We start from the raw sequence: 18,700 nt of genomic DNA, 5'->3' as shown, positions 1-18,700 counted from the left end.
AACACACGAATTTCAATAACAGTTTGTGAAAATATGTAATACTGACAGTTCAATTAATACACAGGTATGTGAAGCAGTCTCCTTCTTACCAAGACAGCAGCAAAAACAAAAATTTTTAAAAGTCATGGTTATAAAGGTTATTTATTGTTCATGTTTTTAATTATGAAGTCCCATTAAACATCAAAAAACATCTCATCAGCAAATGTTGGTGTATGACAAACTTATGTCAAGTATTCGTAAGCAAACAACATACGTTATTTCAAAGTGTTATTAGTTTGCACAGGCCTAAAAATTAGTGATTTTGATTAATAATTGGTAAAGTAGAATAAAATGTAAGTGATATATGAATAACTATTAATCATTTAACTGTAGGCAAATTACATTTGTATAACACGAATTAAACTGTCTTTGGAAATATTATCCGACAATAAACATTAAATACTAGCAATTATATGAAAATAAAATAAAAATACACAGGCAAGACAACGCCTGCCGGGTTCTACTAATCAAGTATATTTTTTAAGTGATACAGGTAAAGAGGGATACATTCTAGAAGAAAAAGCATTTACAAGCTAATTTAAAACTTAAAGAGAATCCATTCCAGCTTGTGAAAGTGGACATGCACACTTGCGAGTAGAGCACAGGCCCCACGAGAGCAGCCAGGGAACTCACTCTTGTTGTCGAGACCGGCCTTGTAGCTGTGGAAGCCCTTGAGACGCACGCGCTGCCCCAGCATTTCCAGGAACTCGTGGAAGGCTGGCCCCGCGTCCTCGTTGTTGTACATCTCCTCCTCGGTGCTCTGCCCCGCGCTGCAGTACATCACGCCCACCTTGTAGTGCGTGGTGAGGCCCTGTTCATCCAGCTTCAGCAGCTGGTCCTCCGTCTGCTGCGACGGCACGGCCAGCCGCAGGCTGCGCACACACGCCACTGGCTCTGGCCCATGCTACATCAACACAGTTCCCCACTGGGAACTGAACATGTTCCCCCCTTTTCAGATTCGTGCAAAAATTAAAAAAAAAACTGTTATAGATTTTCTTTTCAATATTTAAAACACAATCAATTGGTTGGTAGCCAACCCCTATGATTAGCAATTAGCTCAAGTCACCTAACCCAGGGATCCCCTCAGGCATGGCTGTTAAACGATTTAGTCTGCAATCCTTCACCATTTGATCCTCCGGCATTAGATTAAGATGGATAAAATTAAATGGCGACAGGCTAAGATGTTGGAAAAGGTATGAGCTACCAGATAGTTGGTAGGCACAGCTATGGAAATACTGACAGATTGCGAAAAGAAGCGAGGAAGTAGCAGATGCCACAAGGCCTCCTAACTACTCATCAACTATCCAACTATTGGACCACAACGGGAAAGTAAATTAAATATCATTTAATTAGGTCTTATTTTAGAACAACTTAAGGAAACCTGTGCAGAAAATTTATCAAATAATTTAGATGACTCTCACCAAAAAATGTTAGACCTAGTTACTTTATGTTAATGTTAGTCAGTACTCATCATCAACTGTTTCCAGCCTGTGGGCAGGTAAACCAAAAATATATAAATATAAAAATATCTATATTATATATATATATATATATATATATATATATATATATATATATATATATATATATATATATATATGTTTCAAGGCAGAAAATTCTAAAATGCCTTGAAACATAAACTTTAAAGTATTTTAGAAGGGTCCAGAGGCTTCGCACCTATGAGCCTGGTAAGACTCCGCTCACTTCCCGACCTTCACCAATCCTTTTCTGGCATTTCTACAGCCGCAGTAGATGAGCGCCGTGTCAGTGAGTGTTCAAACAGTGCGCCAAAGCTCCAGAACACATCCAGCCATTCAGTGCTACACATACCTTTTAACTAAACAAGTAATGTAATAGTAATTCTTTCATTAAATCCCCAAGAGTATTTGTTTTCAGCAGATTCGTTTTAAGCACCACCCTTATAACAAAATTTAAATAATTATAAAAATTTAACAAACATGGAGACAAACAATTCCAAGTGGCCCAAAGTAGTTCGAAGCAAATAATATTTTGAATCTTAATTACTTAACTACTGTATGTTAATTTATAATGAGGGCATAAGAGGTTGTGCCTAAGTTGTGTGTTTTTGTCTGTTTCCATTGAAATAGCCATGGCACGAACTGGAATAAGTCTAACTGTTCAGTCGACATTGTAGACGCCATCATCACGTAGCAGTTACCAACTGAGTAACTAGTGAGTAAGTAAGTAACTGCTCCCTGATGACGACTGCAACATCGGCTGTAACGTCGCTGGTATCTTCGCCTTCGACACCGCGACAACCCAGAAGCCAAGAAACTCCAGACAATGGCCGCGAAAGCCTGCAATCTTTATTAAGTCTAACGGTTGTTTACTTGGCCGAGGGATTCCATGAAGCTCCAGAGAGCTCTTTCTGCCGCCCAGTCTGCCGTCACTGGCCGAGGTAGGACGTGCCAGCACCCAGTACTTCATACGTTGCCGTTATAGGCCAAGTAATTCTGTTTTCAACTTTAAGAAATTCAAATTGCTTTATTTGTGTCCTCGGGGCCTGCCTCGGGCAGCACACTACTTAAATAATAATTATTTGCTCTTAACGAGACTTTTCAAACATGCCCACGAGCATTTCAGTACACCCACGAGGGTGGCTCATACAACCCCTAAACCGACTCATGCCTTCAGGTTTGTTAACAGTTAAGCAAGTCACGTACAAGGGAGGGCTGTGCTTGCAACAAGAATAAAAACGTATAGGGAATTCCGTGTTGCTACCTGGCCAAATGCAGACCATCTGCAGGTATCAGGCATGTGGGATGCCTAAAGAGTCCACATTACCATCTCTTAGAGAGTTAGCCAGGTCTTAAAAATTCTGGATCACACAAAAGGAGGGTCCGAATCTCGTACCAATGCAGGTCACATCACGCCCTAAGAAGAGTCTCCACCGGGTCCATGTAACCGTAACAATGGTGGCAACAAATTAACATCTTTCTTAACGAAACATAATTCTCCGAAACCTGACAGTAAGTTGAAACGAGTTTGTTTGGTCACACATCCACCACTCGTGAGAAACAGAAAACAACTCCCAGTAACCGTAACAGCCGTAGTACTGTGCTTCCTGCTCTGCTCACCCGCCTTACTGACTGAGGCGTAGGCCTCAGCAGTGTCCCAAGACTGGTATGTGTTTCAGACAGGACTGGGCTGCTGAGTTCCCCAGCTAGTCGGAGGAGGGGTGGGGGGGACAAGCTCAAGGACTTTACCAAGTACTAGAGGGAGGGATGACCCAGGACATTCATACAGAGAGGATGATAGTATTGTACTGTAATATTGAATGTTTGGTAGTTAGAGTGAGTCTGTTTTGTACAGTCCGAGCTATAATCTTGTTCGTGTTAATTTATTAAGTATTTCAGTCAGAGTTTGATTTTATATGTAAATTTCATTCATACAAGCTATGCTGGATAAAATAGAAATTGCACTATCTGACTTTTCCAAAGTTTTGTAAATGATTTTTGTCAATATATTTTATTTACCAGGCAAAATATATCTCATAGAAAAAAGGAATATTTACAAATAATTTTGTAGGAAATTATCATTTATTTATCTATACATTTATTTATTCACTTATCTTTATTTATTTATTTCATTTATGTTTTTTTATTTATCTACATCTTTATTTATATCATTATGTCTTTCTATAATTGTAGTTGGATAAAATTAAAGAAAACTATTACAACTCCTACTTCAAAATTATTGTGGAACCAAGTTAATGATTTTTCCAAAGTCTAAGAAGTAATATGCAACTATTGTCCCCCTTTTCATGATTGTTAACTGTTTAGAGAGTCACTTGTCAGTTGGCGGTGATGGACTCGCTGGTTTCAGCGAAGAGCCGGGAAGCCCTGCTCCTGAACGCAAACAGCAGCTCAGGCAGGCTCCCTGGCCCAACGATTTGAGAGTCGGTGCACCATCTAATTCACGAGTTTGTGAATCACAGAGCCTCCCTCTTAGACACAAAAAAATTATATTATTGAAAAAATATATAAATAAAAAATGTTTCAGTACCTAAGGGAATGTTGATTCATTTCACACCTACTTAGTTTGACTTAGCAAAGTTTAAACATGTTGTTCAACAACATGGGTTGATTTGTAAACAGTTTTGCAATTAATCAATTAAATATAAGTAATTTATTTCTTAAAAATACTGAATATCAAGTTTTATGGCAACTTATATAATGGGATTTTTTTCGAAGAGTACAAAAGTGCCATGTAGTAAAATCAAACTATCAACTATTTTGATTAAATCTCAAAACATTTTAGAGCCTCTAAAACTCCTAGGTTTCCACCCTGTTACAGGACCCAGTAGGATCCTGTGTAACTAATATAGATATAGATAATAAGCAAAATTATTTGTAATTACAGAAAGGAAACCTTCACAGACAACTTGGTAACTATTAACTATTGCACAATTAAGTTAGCACTTACGAAGAAAAAAATTGAACTCTATACAGCTTCATGTGAAAGTGATTATCAAAATTCTTTACTGTATGTATTAAAGAGGTTGCATAATAAACATCCTTCTCATTCTCGTAAATTTCTCAGATGACAGCTAGCTGGAATTCTGGCCCCTAAGGCAATAATTATAGCACTCCAATTTCCAAAGCATTGAAAATATAGATTCCAATAGTTTCATCTGCCAGCTTAAGCTAATTCATACTCTTATGCATGAACGTAGATCCTGGGTAGGAGGTAGGGGTATGGGGGGCAGTGTCTTCCCTGGAATTAAGAAGTCCCTCACTGAGGGCGCCCGCTTGCGCTTGCAAAAGCATGACTGTGAAACAGGTCTGATGTCAAAACTATGTCTTATGAAAAATTTCTGTATATTTTAAAGTTTTCTGCTTATTGCAAACATGTAGGCCAAAATATGAGCAATATACATCACCGTATCCAGAGATGACAAGTCGTTTAACCCCATGTCAAAACTCTTGGGCCGCGCGGCTCCCCTGGAAATTTCCACGGGCCCCCTTGCAAATCCTACAGATTTGCACCCTGGCTCTTACGTAAATATCTAAATATCCTTATGAGTAAATACAAAATAGCTGGAGGCCCATGTGCGCATGCAGGCTTCTCACTACAGATATGTTCTTTGCTACCAAAAATAAGTTTATGCTTCATTTTCCATTTAAATAAGCAATAATTTATTTAACAATAAAGACAACACTAAAACTTACTAGGCAGCAAACTTTACCAAAGCAGTGAAATTAGCAACAAATCATAATTTTACAATAGCTGAAAATAATTTTCTGTAATGCCTGGCACAGATAGTTTATTGAACCTCTTAATGCCAACTTGGCTCACAAAAATTGTAGGTGTTTCAACTACTGATGTTTCACATTCTGCCAGGGCCGGCGCATCCATATAGGCGAACTAGGCAACCGCCTAGGGCGCCAAGTAGCTGGGGGCAGCGCAGCACGACACATAACAGCTGATATAATATGTTTAACGATTATTGAAACTAGATGAAAATGGATTTTTGTAACAGTTTGGAAAGTTTATATTGATATAAGTAATTATTTAAAGTCCACGGTGACCTGTTTATGATTTGTATTAAGTAAAAAAGTAAAAAAAAAAACACAAGCCTGCTTACATTTGATTGTTGACAAAATCCTAGGCTTACGTGATGTATTTTGAGGCAAGGAAAATTTTTTTTGGGGTGTTCGGCTGGGGAGGAGGGGGGACATTAAGGTTTTTCGCCTAGGGCGCCAATTTACCTTGCACCGGCCCTGCAATCTGCTATACTTTTACTAAAGGTCTACTTGCACAGTTCAGTAAGGATATTTCAAACAAAAACATTGCAGGTTAAATACATGGAGTTACACTTACCTTTGCCTTAAGTCATGACAGTACAAGCCAGTCCGAGTGTCACTGCTAGAATATAAATTCACTTGCTGAAAAATCAGGTCCCAAATGGCTCAGAAGCCGGTCTAGAGTGACTTCGCAGCACAAAGTGAGTTAAAAAAAAGCTGTACTTATGTGTTGAGGACAATCAGCAACACGACTCTTCTGCATACTAGAGGTTTGAAGCCTTGTCTTCTTTCAGCTAGGTTATCCCATCGTAATTAGCTTTTATGTGCATGACCATGCAACGTGGAATCAGAATCATCTTCATATTTACTTGTTAAGCTTACAGAACTAGTAATTTGATGGCAATTATATATTCTGACTTACTCCCCTTACACTAAGCAAACACATTTGTACTCTGAACTTACATGATAAAAATATACTTTAATCTTAATACTGGAGCAAGTAAACGGATAATGTTACACCTGTGACACTAAGTAAAACAATTGAGTTCAAATAGGTTTTTTTATAGAATTGTTTCCCAAGGTTTCCAGAATTTAAGCAGTATCTAAATGACTCTGTAGCAATGCTTGAAATGTTTGCACAGTTTTCATAAGCAAGACTTTCAGCACTAGACACACGTACCAGGACAGCTGTATCTCCGGGGCCACGTACTCCAACACCTCCTTGGTGTTCAGAGTCTTGCTGTTGCTAGGGGGCTTAAGGTTCGGAATGGCTTCCTCCAGGACGGACCCTCTCAGAGTCATCAGCTGCAACAGTCACCAACAACAACCGTAACTGCACTGTGATGACTGCCTTGTGTCTTTGGTGGCCGTGGAGACTCCACGCCACGTTGGATCCCATCCCCCAGTGCGGTTCCGATTAATGAGCTCACAATAAGCATTCACGTGGTTTGAAGCCCACTTTAATCTTGGATGTCATATAGCCTGAATTACTCTCTTTTATTATTTTACTTTATGTTGGATTAATATTTCTTGAACACCTGAGAGGTGTGAAAAATGAAATTCACTATAAATGTTAAAATTCTACTTGAAAAATATTCAATATTCGTGAATATTGTGATATTTGATTTGAAATTTAAAAAAAAGAAAAGTATTTATCTGAAACTTTTTCAGTCCCTCTTCCCCTTTCCATGAGAATGCAAAGTTTGCTTCACCACAAAAGTTCTCGCAGAGTCCTAGGACGACAGCACACCTTAGGCATCATTAGTCTCCCGATACTGCCCTAACCTATGGTGCTTGAACTACTGAAGGAAATTAAAATATGGGGAAGGGTAAAGACATAAGCAGAGAGCACTTTATGTTGCGTGAGCAAAAAATGAGTGTGCCATAAGAGTTAGTGAACACTCCCCCACCCTACTACATCTCGATTGGCCTGTAAAAATCACCTGACTTGAACCCCACTGCAAATCTGTGGGACATGTTGAAACAGCAGGTAAAATGCTGATATCAGCAACCCAGAAATTTGGTGGAACTGCAAGATCAAATCCTCAGCGAGTGGCTTCACCTGGATGTGACGTTCCTGCACAACCTTGTGCCTCACTTCCTAACAAATCCAGGCAGCTATCAAGTCCAGAGGTCCAGAGGCGGAGTTACATGAAATTAAATTATGCCTATGATGTTTTCTCCAGGGGTGTAATTTTTTGTCCGGTGAGCCTAGTTATAGTTATCATTTGGAAGATCTGAACTGAATATTTAGTCATAGACTGGATACTACTTGTATAATATGCAATATTAGTATGAAGGACAAAAAATTTACTTGGTGTTTTTATTTTTAGGCTTCAACATATTATTTCCCTTTGGTCAATTTCATAATTTTTGATAATTTTTTAAATGAAAGAAGTTGGTTTCATCTGAAATAATACTGCTTTCAAAGTTATTAGACTTTACAGATGACATATTTGAAATAAATTCCTCTTTTTAACACATCATAATAGCTGTGGTACCTTATTTAACATCCGCCCCACAAAGTAACCCCCTAATTTGTTCCAGGAAAACATAGGGCTAATCAAAATAATTCATTTTCCAATTAGGTAAATGTGCTTGATGATAAACATTTTAAACAAGACACTACGCCTGTTATAATTCATTTACAATACTAATATATGTCTAAATACATTTCATGTACAATTAAATAAATGTTGAGTAACATTTTTAAATTAAACCACTTAAAATTAAATTTTTAAAAATTCATAACCGCTTTTATTACATAATAGGGCTTGGGCATAACATTCTTATGTGGCTCTAATAACATTTCCGAGTTGCATAATAATAATTTAATAATAAAAATATACATTTCCATTCTAATAAGATTTTAAAAAAATCATAAACCTAACATTTTTGTTATTGGAAAGACTATTAAAAATCTATTAACTAGGGATGGGGAATCTTGAATATTTCCTGTTGCCACAATAGTCATATCATGTGAAGCAGTCACAAGTGTAACCATAAGTCGCAAGGCCAAGCCACAATCCACGACAGTAAAAATGTCACGTCACGTAAAACACTGGATCTGAAACACTATATTAGGGATGACAAACCTTTAATGGTAAACGTGCAATTTTTTTAAGAAAAAAAAATGTGGTTATGACGTGCTATCAAAGATCTTGACTTGGTGATAATAATAATAATGGATGAAAATTAAACTAGATGCTACTAACTTAAAAACTCTATATTTGCAACTTGAAATTTGTACAGCAATTGAAATGTTTACTATTTTATGTTTATTTGAATAAAAGAAAAGGTTAGTGTGATTTTTCTGTTGCAAATTAGATACTACATACATCTTATATTAGGCTCGTACTTTGTTGCTTTTAGCAGAATGCAAGCTGAACTGGAGATATTTCTCAGTCCACCAAAATTGAATGTCCCTTTGACACTTATCTTGCATTTTTTGTTTTTTTGGCAAACTAGCCATGCCGAAGGATACAATTTTAAAAAAATTTAAAAATGTTGAAAATGTTGAAAAACGTAATTGCAGTTGATGACGTACAAACGAAAACAAATGAAGACGAAAACAAAGAAAACGAAGAAAAATGAAGTGTGGCATCGCTTACGCCTTGTCAATCCGTCCATTCCTCACTTCAGTAGGAACCATATGTAGTATCAATCTCTCTCTCTCTCTCTCTCTCAAGCAATATGTTACCGTTCTGACATTGATACAAAGGTCACATGACATCAAATATAAAAAAGTTAGTTTTTCCTGATTAAGTACATAGATTCTTTCATTATTGGCATGCCCGAATTATTTTTTTGTATGCCACCACTCACACGCATGTAATTGGTTCGCCATCCGTGCACTATGTAATTCATGCAGTTGAGCAGTTAACTTTTAACACCATATGAGTTGTTAAACTACCTATTTCAGAAGCCACATTGTGATATTTGCAATTTGCAGCAGCGAATTTCCTAAATAAAAAAAAACTATTACATTCAAACTAACCCATTTTCCTCAAACTACATTCTGGTTAACAGACGAGAAACACTGGTAATTTTCCCCCCTCCCCTACTTCTCAGCCACTTTAACCTTGTATGGTAAGACTGTCCAAACCTTCCCAACCCCCTCTCCTTTTCAGACCTCCCGCTGATTTAACAACTCATCCTCTTCTGCCTTGATGCACAATGGCTTTCTTTACCTTCCTCCCTTCCCTTCCCATATGAATACTACCAAAAAGGCAAGGCAAAAAAAATTTCCCTGTGATGAATCCTCTTAAATGCTCTTCATTGTTCACCTCTACAAGCCACCACAGGCAGCAAGAAGCAGCACGGATGTGTCTCACCTCGCTCGTCCTGATGAGCAGGCGGTAGTGGTACTGCTGCTGGCCGGGACTCTCGCAGCCCTCCAGCCGCTCCCGCCGGATGCTGATTGCCAGCGGGCCCAGGTTCTCATCCATGCCGAACCAGTTCTGGTGCTCTGCAACCAGCACCAGACACTCTAGTCGCTCCAGACACACTCCGCGTGCCTCAAGTCCTGCTTGCCTGCTGTCACAACCTACACCTGGAACCTCTACTGAACAACTGACTGTCTTTCTGAACACTTTTATAATATTTATTTAAATGTTTACTTATTTATAGTCATTAATTAATTTTAGTGCCAGCACCCAAACTGATATTTCTAAAACCAGTCAAAATAATACATATGCAAAAAAACACAGAAACAACAGTCAGAAAATAACATAATAAAAAACTCTACATTATAAGTGTGACGAGCTAATGCTGACATTCAGACTGTCAGCCAAAAATAAATTACGAAACAAATAAAGCTTACATTAGATAAAATATCTAAAGTAAACCATAAACTCTAGGGTCATTCCATATGAAATCAACCAGAGGCCTTAACCTCTACACCTTAGATTTTCATGTTTTTTTGTAAATTAGTAATATCAACTAAATACATTATAAATCTATTTTTTCTAAAAATTTTTAGAGTAGTTTTTTTGTATAAATTTTTGAAAATTGCAAAAATAGCCAATTTATTAATGTTTTGGATCACTCAATCCAACCAATGGTGCTAGAAGGCTGTCTGACAGCTAATTTTAAAGGTCATTGAATGGGTTTCAATTTGATATGTAACATGACCAACTTAAGAGGAAAAAAAAAATTTTTTTAATTGTTTTCAAAATTTTTAATATTGAATTTCTAAAAAACACCATTTTCGATATATTTTTTTTTTTTAAGTATGTTATTCCTACATATATTGGTTAGGTAAGTGCCAAATTTCAAGGTGGAGAATTGATGGGATCATGAGTAAATAAAATTTAGAAGAAATGTAGACTGTGCTAAGACTGCTAAATACTCAGGTAAGGACAGTAACATTTTTAAAATGACTAACAATGTAAATTTGTGTTTAAATTTGTGGCTGTACTAATTTCCATGCTGCTGTACAACAATGTTCTTTATCTATGTGTTTTTTTTTATATAATTGGATATTTAATGAAGCTCTTTTGTTTAATCATGACTTGTGTAGCCTATATTTGTTTTTGACACCTTACTTTAGAGTAGGTATGCAATTTTGCAGTTTGAAAATACTGAGCCAATTAATTGCTGGCCTTGCAGAGTGATATAAAAGTTATTGTTTATTACAAAACTCCTCTAAGAGTGGCTGAGTTTTTCCATTTCACTAAACAGTACTGTTTAGGTTATGTTAGGTTAGGTTTAGTGGTTGCTGTGTTGTGTTTTATTTAGCCATGACTAATCAAGATGAAAAGATAAATTGGGTAGTGTTTTCAGTGTAGTGTTGTAATCCTTTCAAACAAAAAGGACATAATCAGTCAGGTAAGCTAAGAAATGTAACTAATTGGATGTGTTCCTTGGGATTTGAAGATGATGTGGAAGGAATGAAAATTTGGGTTAATATCAATATGTAGAGTAGCGATATTTGCGAAAAAAAAATGCTAAAAATCCGAAAATACTTTTATTACATGCTCTTTCACTTCCTCTTTTCAAAACAACCGGCGGAGATAAGAAATTCCAAATACTTTAGGAGATATCGAATTTTTTAATTTTGCAATACAAGACCTGTGCAGCCATTCTACCGGCGACATTTTTCTTAGTTTGCCGTGTGTTCGTGAATGCCTAATTAATAAAATGGTCGATTAGGTCAGGTCAGTTACATTATTAATACTTTCAAACTAAGCCAACATTAAAAATAATGTGAATTAATTTTAATGGCTGTTTAGTTTTAAAATATTTATAATGTAACTGACCTGACCAAACAAACCGGGACAAAGGATGAACAGTAGGAACTAAAATGGTCGATTAGGTCAGGTCAGTTACATTATAAATACCTACTTTCAAACTAAGCGGACATTAAAAATAATGTGAATTCATTTAAATGGTTGTTTATTTTAAAGTATTTATAATGTAACTGACCTGACCAAACAAACCGGGACAAAGGATGAACAGTGGGAACTCACGTAATTTTTTTTTACGTATTACTTGCGCAACAATATCAAAATAAAAATAAAACATTAAAATTTGAAACGTTAAAAACGCACCTAAGTTAGAGGCGGGTAAAATTCCTTTGTCATTAGTATAACATGATGTACTCGTTCACCTACGTTGCGAAAAAAAAAATCATACTCGTAAACAAGAAACAATGGTGGTCGCAGGATAGAGCTAAGTTCAGCTCAGTCACAGGTATTGTGATGAAAATTTAAAAATTTGATATCTCCTAAAGTATTTGGAATTTCTTATCTCCGCCGGGTTTAATGAAAAGAGGAAGTTAAAGAGCATAGAATAAAAGTCTTTTCGGAATTTTTAAATTTTTTTTAACAAATATCACCCAACATGAAAATTAAAAAATTCAATCTCTCCTAAAGTACCATTTGGAATTTCTTATCACCGCCGGTTGTTTTGAAAAGAGGAAGTGAAAGAGCATGCAATAAAAGTATTTTCGGATTGTTAGCATATTTTTTCGTAAATACCGCTACTCTACATATTTACCAAAATTTGTGATGGGAATAGAATAAAACTGAACAAGCAGTTTAAAAAATGTTTAGAATCAAACCATGAAAGCAGTAATGATGAGGACGTTGTAATGTCAGATAGTAGTAGTAAATATGACAGTAATTATATAGATACTGATTCATCATTAGAGTTTTTAAATAAATCATTGGAACAGGAGAATCCCCTATCAAGAAACAGAAACTTAAAAGTCATTCTTACACTAAACAAAAACTTGAACAAGTTGAAGCAACATTTGATAAGACATTAATTGGGCCTCAAAATGAATGTTATACTGAAAAATCACAAAATGAAAAGGATTTATCTCATATTATTAGTCAGTTAAAACTAAAGTTTTTTCAACTCACTAGTAGAAGTGAAAAAATGATGCTTCTATCAGTATTGCCTCAAAGCTGGACTCGAAAAATAATTGTAAATGAGTTTGGAGTTAACGATTATGTGGCTAGGGCCGTGAAGAAACTACTGAAAGAAAAAGTTGTCTCTCAAGCCCCAACCCTAATCCAGGGAAAACATTAAATCCAGAAACTGTTCAGCTTGTCACCAATTTTTATAACAGGGATGATATCAGCAGGATGATGCCTGGAAAGAAAGTTGTTGTTGCAGTTCGGAAGGACGGAGAACAAAAAACTCACCTGCAAAAGCGGCTGATTTTGACAAATCTTAATGAAATGTATAATGTGTTTAAAGGGGAATACCCAACAAATTGTATTGGCTTTTCAAAATTTTGCGAGTTGAGGCCACAAAACTGCATTTTAGAGTGGAACCCATAAAGTTTGTGTGTGCCTTATTCATCAAAATGTCAAGTTGACGATGACTGCGTCCAAAATGAACAACTTTGTATTAGATGGAGATGAAGAAACATTGCAAAATTACCAGAACTGCTTGTACAAAATCATGTGTAATCCTCCATCACCTATTTGTTATTTCAGTATTTGTAAAGAATGCCCTGGGACAGAAAAACTGAAAAATTTTCTGATCCTTAAGTTTGAAGATGAAATGGTTGATCAAATAACATACAAACAATGGTTGTCTGTAGACAGATCCACATTAGAGACACTCATCAAAAATAAAGATGAATTTATAGAAGAGTTTATTGGAGCCTTGTTAAAATTGAAAACCCACTCATTCATTTCTCTTGTGCAGAAGCAATTTTATAATGAAACCAAATCAAACTTGAAAGAAGGAGAAGTCCTTGTTACGTGTGACTTCGCTGAAAATTATTCTGTCTGTAAGTGAAGAAAATAATTGAAAAAATTCACAACATAAAGTATAAAATAAGGTCCTATATAATCCAATTAATTATATCTAAGGTCTAAAAAATGGAGATGTACAACAAAATGTAATGGGGCCAAAAATAAAGACTTAGCAATATCCAATTTGAATGTGGAATTAGTTTTTCAATATGTCTTATCATTTAGCAATAAAAGTCTCACCTACTCTAAAGGTGTGTTGCAATTATAAATTTTTTCAGGGCTTGAAAATTCAAAAATTTTAATTTGTTAATTTTTGTTTGGTATGGACTAAGATCTATGAGCTTGAAAAATTTCAAGTTTCTAGCTCATCTGTAAGTGGGTTAGAATTTGTATGGTTCAGTCAGCGAGTCACACGTAGGGATGTATATATTATCAGATAATATGCATCTGCCGATGCACTGCAGGCTGAAAGCAGGGTCCATTTGGGACCTAATGCGTCACTCGATAATAGTCTTCCAGACTCGACAACTCTGCTGTAACCAGCTTAATCATCAAGTCGATTTGCTTGTGTGAAGACAGGTTTGAGTTGCGACACGCCTGGCATGTCTAGCTACCTGGACAGTCTATTGGATTGTTAACAGGACTATTTTTTTTAATAAATATAGTTTCTTAACTTTGCTTTAAAAACACCTTTTTGCTGACTTATATACTATAATAATGTTACGGTAAAGAATATTTGCTAATGGTAATGATGAAAAAATTTACACTCTACAACCATCCTAATTGTTAAAATATTCAGGTGAAGACATTTTTTTACTTAAAAGAAAAAAAATAAACCAATTTAGTATTTATGAACTCACTACATAGCACACCCACTTTTCAAATGAGTCGAAGGTCCAGGAGCTGGATTGGGCATTTTCAGGCCTCCAATTTATTTCCAAAATGAGTCCTAAAATCTGTGTGGTTCCTTCACCACAACATAGCAGAAGGCCATGTAATTCGAATCTATAGTCACTTTGTCATGCATACTCAGGTGAATGACAGTTTTTAAAACCATCAGCATTATCCGGGGCCAGTATATTCAGATACAAGCAACACACAGCTCCTAAGTAAGTAAGTTATATTCACATTATTTTAGTTCAACCTAACATTTCTGGTATATGGTCATTAATCTAAGAAATTACAATTATCTTATTTGTAATCTAACTGGAATTGAAAATCAGTTCTATCAGTGAAAAAAAGTTGTTTCCTTTAATATAGTTTTAATTCAGCCAAACGTAATTTCTACTGATGTTGAATAGATACATCTAGATATGTCCAGCACCCATTCATGAACTGTATACATGTGTAATGGTCCAAACAAACGACTAGCACAACGTCCTTTTAAGATAACACAATGTTACAGAAAATCAAAAAGTTCTTTCTCTTGTCTATAAATAAAGCGCCTGGCTATGTTTGTACATCATGAGTCTCGCCTGAGGTGAATGCAAGGGGTGGGTGGTATCATATATCTCCCTCCCATGGGCACTTAAATAGAAGACGTAGCGGCAACGTCGCTCGGGGTCATATATCGCAGACGCTGTAGCAGGCATCAATAAAGAGGCGCTGGAGTAACAGTCACGGGGGGGGGGGGGGGGGGGGGTAGTTACATTGGACGGACAATGGCCTGTAACGAGCCATAGCTGTGAATGACAAAGGGTAGAGGGGAGGGGGGGGGGCGCCTTCTTTCATTAGTCGGAGTGGCCGGCCTTCTCGGAAACTTACAGTACGAAGGGTGACGTCAACAAGTCTTGCGTTGCGTCATCACATTGGCAGTGTCTAATCTTCTGTCCCCGCCACACATTTGACTCAAAACATAAACAACATGAATTCATAAACGTTCGTTACTGTGAAATCGTGGACGGTCTGCGTTACACCGCTAAAGGCATAATGGGATGATACCCCAACCCACTACAGTAAAATGCGTACATAAGACCAGATTTATTGTTGACAAATACTAATGCAATTAATATTTATTTTGGTGTATAGTGTCTTTCTGATATTTGTGGCTAATTTTTGTCACTATTTATGATACCTTTTATGCTTTATTTGTGATTCTTAATAGTAAGGGTTATTAAAAACTAACACTACGGTTTCTTCGTGTGTTAAGTTAGTACTCTTAGTACAATAATAATATATAAATGTGAGTTAATAAGCATGGATGATTTCTTATCAATCACGTATGTCCTACTGAACCGATTTCGATAAACCCCTGATGTCCCTGGGGGCTGTCGCGGTTGTTATGATTCTCCAGGGAGACACCAGCGCGTACCCGGCGGGAGGCGCCAGGGGCAAGTGGCAGGTGCACACACTGAAACACCAGTCGGTCGCTTCGATCCGTGATGATCCGTGATTGCCACGATGTAGCTGACACAACTTCAAGTCAAACAACCTAAGGGTTTCCGGCACAGTGTCCTTCGCAATAATCTCGGTGTATCGTTTTGAGCATTTCTTCCGAGGGTGCTTGTGGTTCCAGTCCGACAGTGGAATCCAGCAGCCATAGAAGCTTGTCAAGCCGACCCGACCTCCGGCAGATGATCGCCAGTGGCGCCGACGCCTGGGCGACTGGCAGGTACGGTTTCACTGGTCGCAGAGTCAACTGAAGATGCAACTAAAACTGTTCGAAAAGACGCAAAGGCACGGAATGAGAATACATTAAAGTCCTGGTATAAGTATGCGGTCACGGTTTAAGTATAAAAAAACGTAAAAAGGGTATAACAGTATAATATCCAACCTAACTCCCGAGAAAATACGAAAATATTTTAAAATATTTTGGCGAATGGCGGATGTTAAACAGATCGGTGACAGAAAAGTTAAAAGTCGTCTTGGTGCAATGAGATAACCTTTTGCAATATAATATTATATTTCATGTAATTATTTTATTTTAAACGTTTGTAAGAGACGTGCATATCATGGCTCCGTTCATATTGTTCTAGCAGCAGAAAAGGAAACAATCAGATTTGGGCGTTGAATGAAAAATTGGCAGTATAAATTGTAATTAAAATAAATTACAAGGACGAGGCTCTGACTTCATAATTAACAAGCACACACGCACATACGTTGGCGGAAAGTTAAAGCACTTCGGGAAAGGGAGGGGGGTAGAAGAGGAAGAATAACTGTTGGCTGTTACATCGGACTCGCAAGACTCTGGTTAACGTTAATACATAAACTTAACTTTATTGCCACTCCAAAATAAACCCTAAAAGGGGTTGAAAAATAAGATAATTTCGGGTTTACAATGTTTAAAAAAGGTGCCTGTACTTATGCGTGCGTGTTTTAAGTTATACAGTCGAACCTGGATAAGCGAAAGTTCAAGGGATCGCGATTTTTTTTTTTCTCGCTTATGGAGGTTTCTCACTAACCCGAGTTTCTAGCTTATAGAAGTACAGGAGTGGCCTTTCTCACTTATAAAAAATACAGCAAATATGTAGTGATATACATACATTTGTATTGCATAGGTATGACATATTCATTAGAATGTGTCACAGATGCTTGCAAAATAAATCTTACACTAATATTTACTTAAAGAAATCCGTTAATTTCTTCTGCGTTTCTGATTTTACATTTTGTATGTGTTTTTCCAGTTCATAAATTTTATCAAATATTGTTTTATCAAATACCGTCGAGTACTCAAAAAACTTGTGGACCGCCTCCAGAGCATTTAAAGCGTCTTGCTTCTTTGGAATGTTCTCTACTTCTGTATTCAAAATATGTGATTGGTCGGCTTCATCTTCACTGTCATTTCCGTCAGCACACGTGCTCACACAATTCTGAACGATATCTTCATCAATGTATTCTCCGGCAGTAGCCACGTCGTCTCAATCTGTATGAAGTCTTCGAAGGTTGGAGTTAACATATTACCAGTAGTTTCACGAGTCTCAAGCTTGGCCCATTCCTCGTTGCTAGGTCCAACTTCAACCTCATTTTCCTCTGGTAGAAAGTCGTGCTTATTTGTACTGATCGAAAACCCAGATTTCTTGAAGAAGTTTTTGATAGTAACGACTCTTACTGTGTACCATGCTCTCCTTGCAAATTTTATGGCTTGAAGTACGTTAATCTTAGGGCTATTTTTTTCTTCCAGGCACGTAATAATACTTATGTTTAACGACTTCTCTGCGATAAAAGTGTTTGAATGTGTGTATGATACCTTGATCTAAAGGTTGAAGTTTACTGGTGGTATCGGCAGGCAAGAACATAAATTTCACGTTTTCAAGGGCTGGTAAGTCCGTATGAGCAGCATAGTTGTCAATGAAAAGCACGATTTTTTTTTTCGTTTTATCTTCATTTCCTTATTAACTTTCTTTCAACCAATCTTTAAATAATATCTTTGTCATCCGAGCTTTTTGTATTACTGGCATAATCAACAGGTAGAGTCTTGACACCTTGAAAACATCTAGGTCGCTTTGGTTTCCCGATGATGAAAAGGGGAAGTTTGTCCGTACCAGTCATGTTTACACATGGAAGAATAGTAAGACGTTCCTTTATTTGTTTACCTCCATGGCATTTTTCGCCTTTAAAAGTGAATGTTCTATCCGGAAGACACTTGAAGAACGAAGCAGTTTCATCCGCGTTGTAAATATCTTCTAGATCATACATGCCCTTCTAAAAGACTTGGCAGATCTTCAGTCCACTGGTTACACACGTCTTGGTCCACATATTTTCTTTCCCCGGCTGCTTTTTTGAAACCTACATCATGACGCTTTTTAAAACCCTCTAAATAGCCATTACTAGCTGAAAAGTTCTGAATTCCCAATTTTAACAAAGTCTTTAGATTTTATTTTCAACAAGGTTTCCATTTATGGGAATGTTCTTATCGAGGGTTTGTTTTATCCATTCTAAAAGGCACTTTTCAATGTCGGGAAACTCGGAAAGTCGACTCCTCTTAATATTTCCGTGTCCCTCAGAGCACTGAGACTTTATAGAATCTATTTTATAATTTTATAAAAGGTAGATTCTGGTAAACCAAGCTCACACTGTATTCAAAAGCATTAACCATTTTAAGTTTATCACTTAAAGACAACACTTGATTTTTCGTTTTAACATTATGAGTATGTGCCGAACCTTTCTTCGCAATTGATACTTGTTAATTGTAGAAAGTTCGACAAATAAGTCGATACATTTGACCATTCGAACAGAATACAA

The 18,700-nt window shown here is 36.8% G+C and overlaps 1 protein-coding gene across 1 annotated transcript in view; it reads right to left on the bottom strand.

The window, feature by feature from the left end:
• LOC134531059 (signal-induced proliferation-associated 1-like protein 2) overlaps positions 1-18,700 on the bottom strand; it is a 277,119-nt gene that overhangs the window by 87,920 nt on the left and 170,499 nt on the right. Inside the window, exons 5-7 of the mRNA XM_063366574.1 lie at positions 9,641-9,774; positions 6,487-6,611; positions 673-911 (exon numbers count right to left, since the gene is read on the bottom strand). Of these exons, the coding sequence (XP_063222644.1) occupies positions 673-911; positions 6,487-6,611; positions 9,641-9,774 (498 nt within the window). The remainder of the gene's footprint in view (positions 1-672; positions 912-6,486; positions 6,612-9,640; positions 9,775-18,700) is intronic.

This window comes from Bacillus rossius, chromosome 3, assembly GCF_032445375.1.
Source record: "Bacillus rossius redtenbacheri isolate Brsri chromosome 3, Brsri_v3, whole genome shotgun sequence".
NCBI lineage: Eukaryota > Metazoa > Arthropoda > Insecta > Phasmatodea > Bacillidae > Bacillus > Bacillus rossius.
The sequence above is the reverse complement of the archived record's forward strand: the minus strand, read 5'-3'. Positions and strand labels throughout refer to the sequence as shown.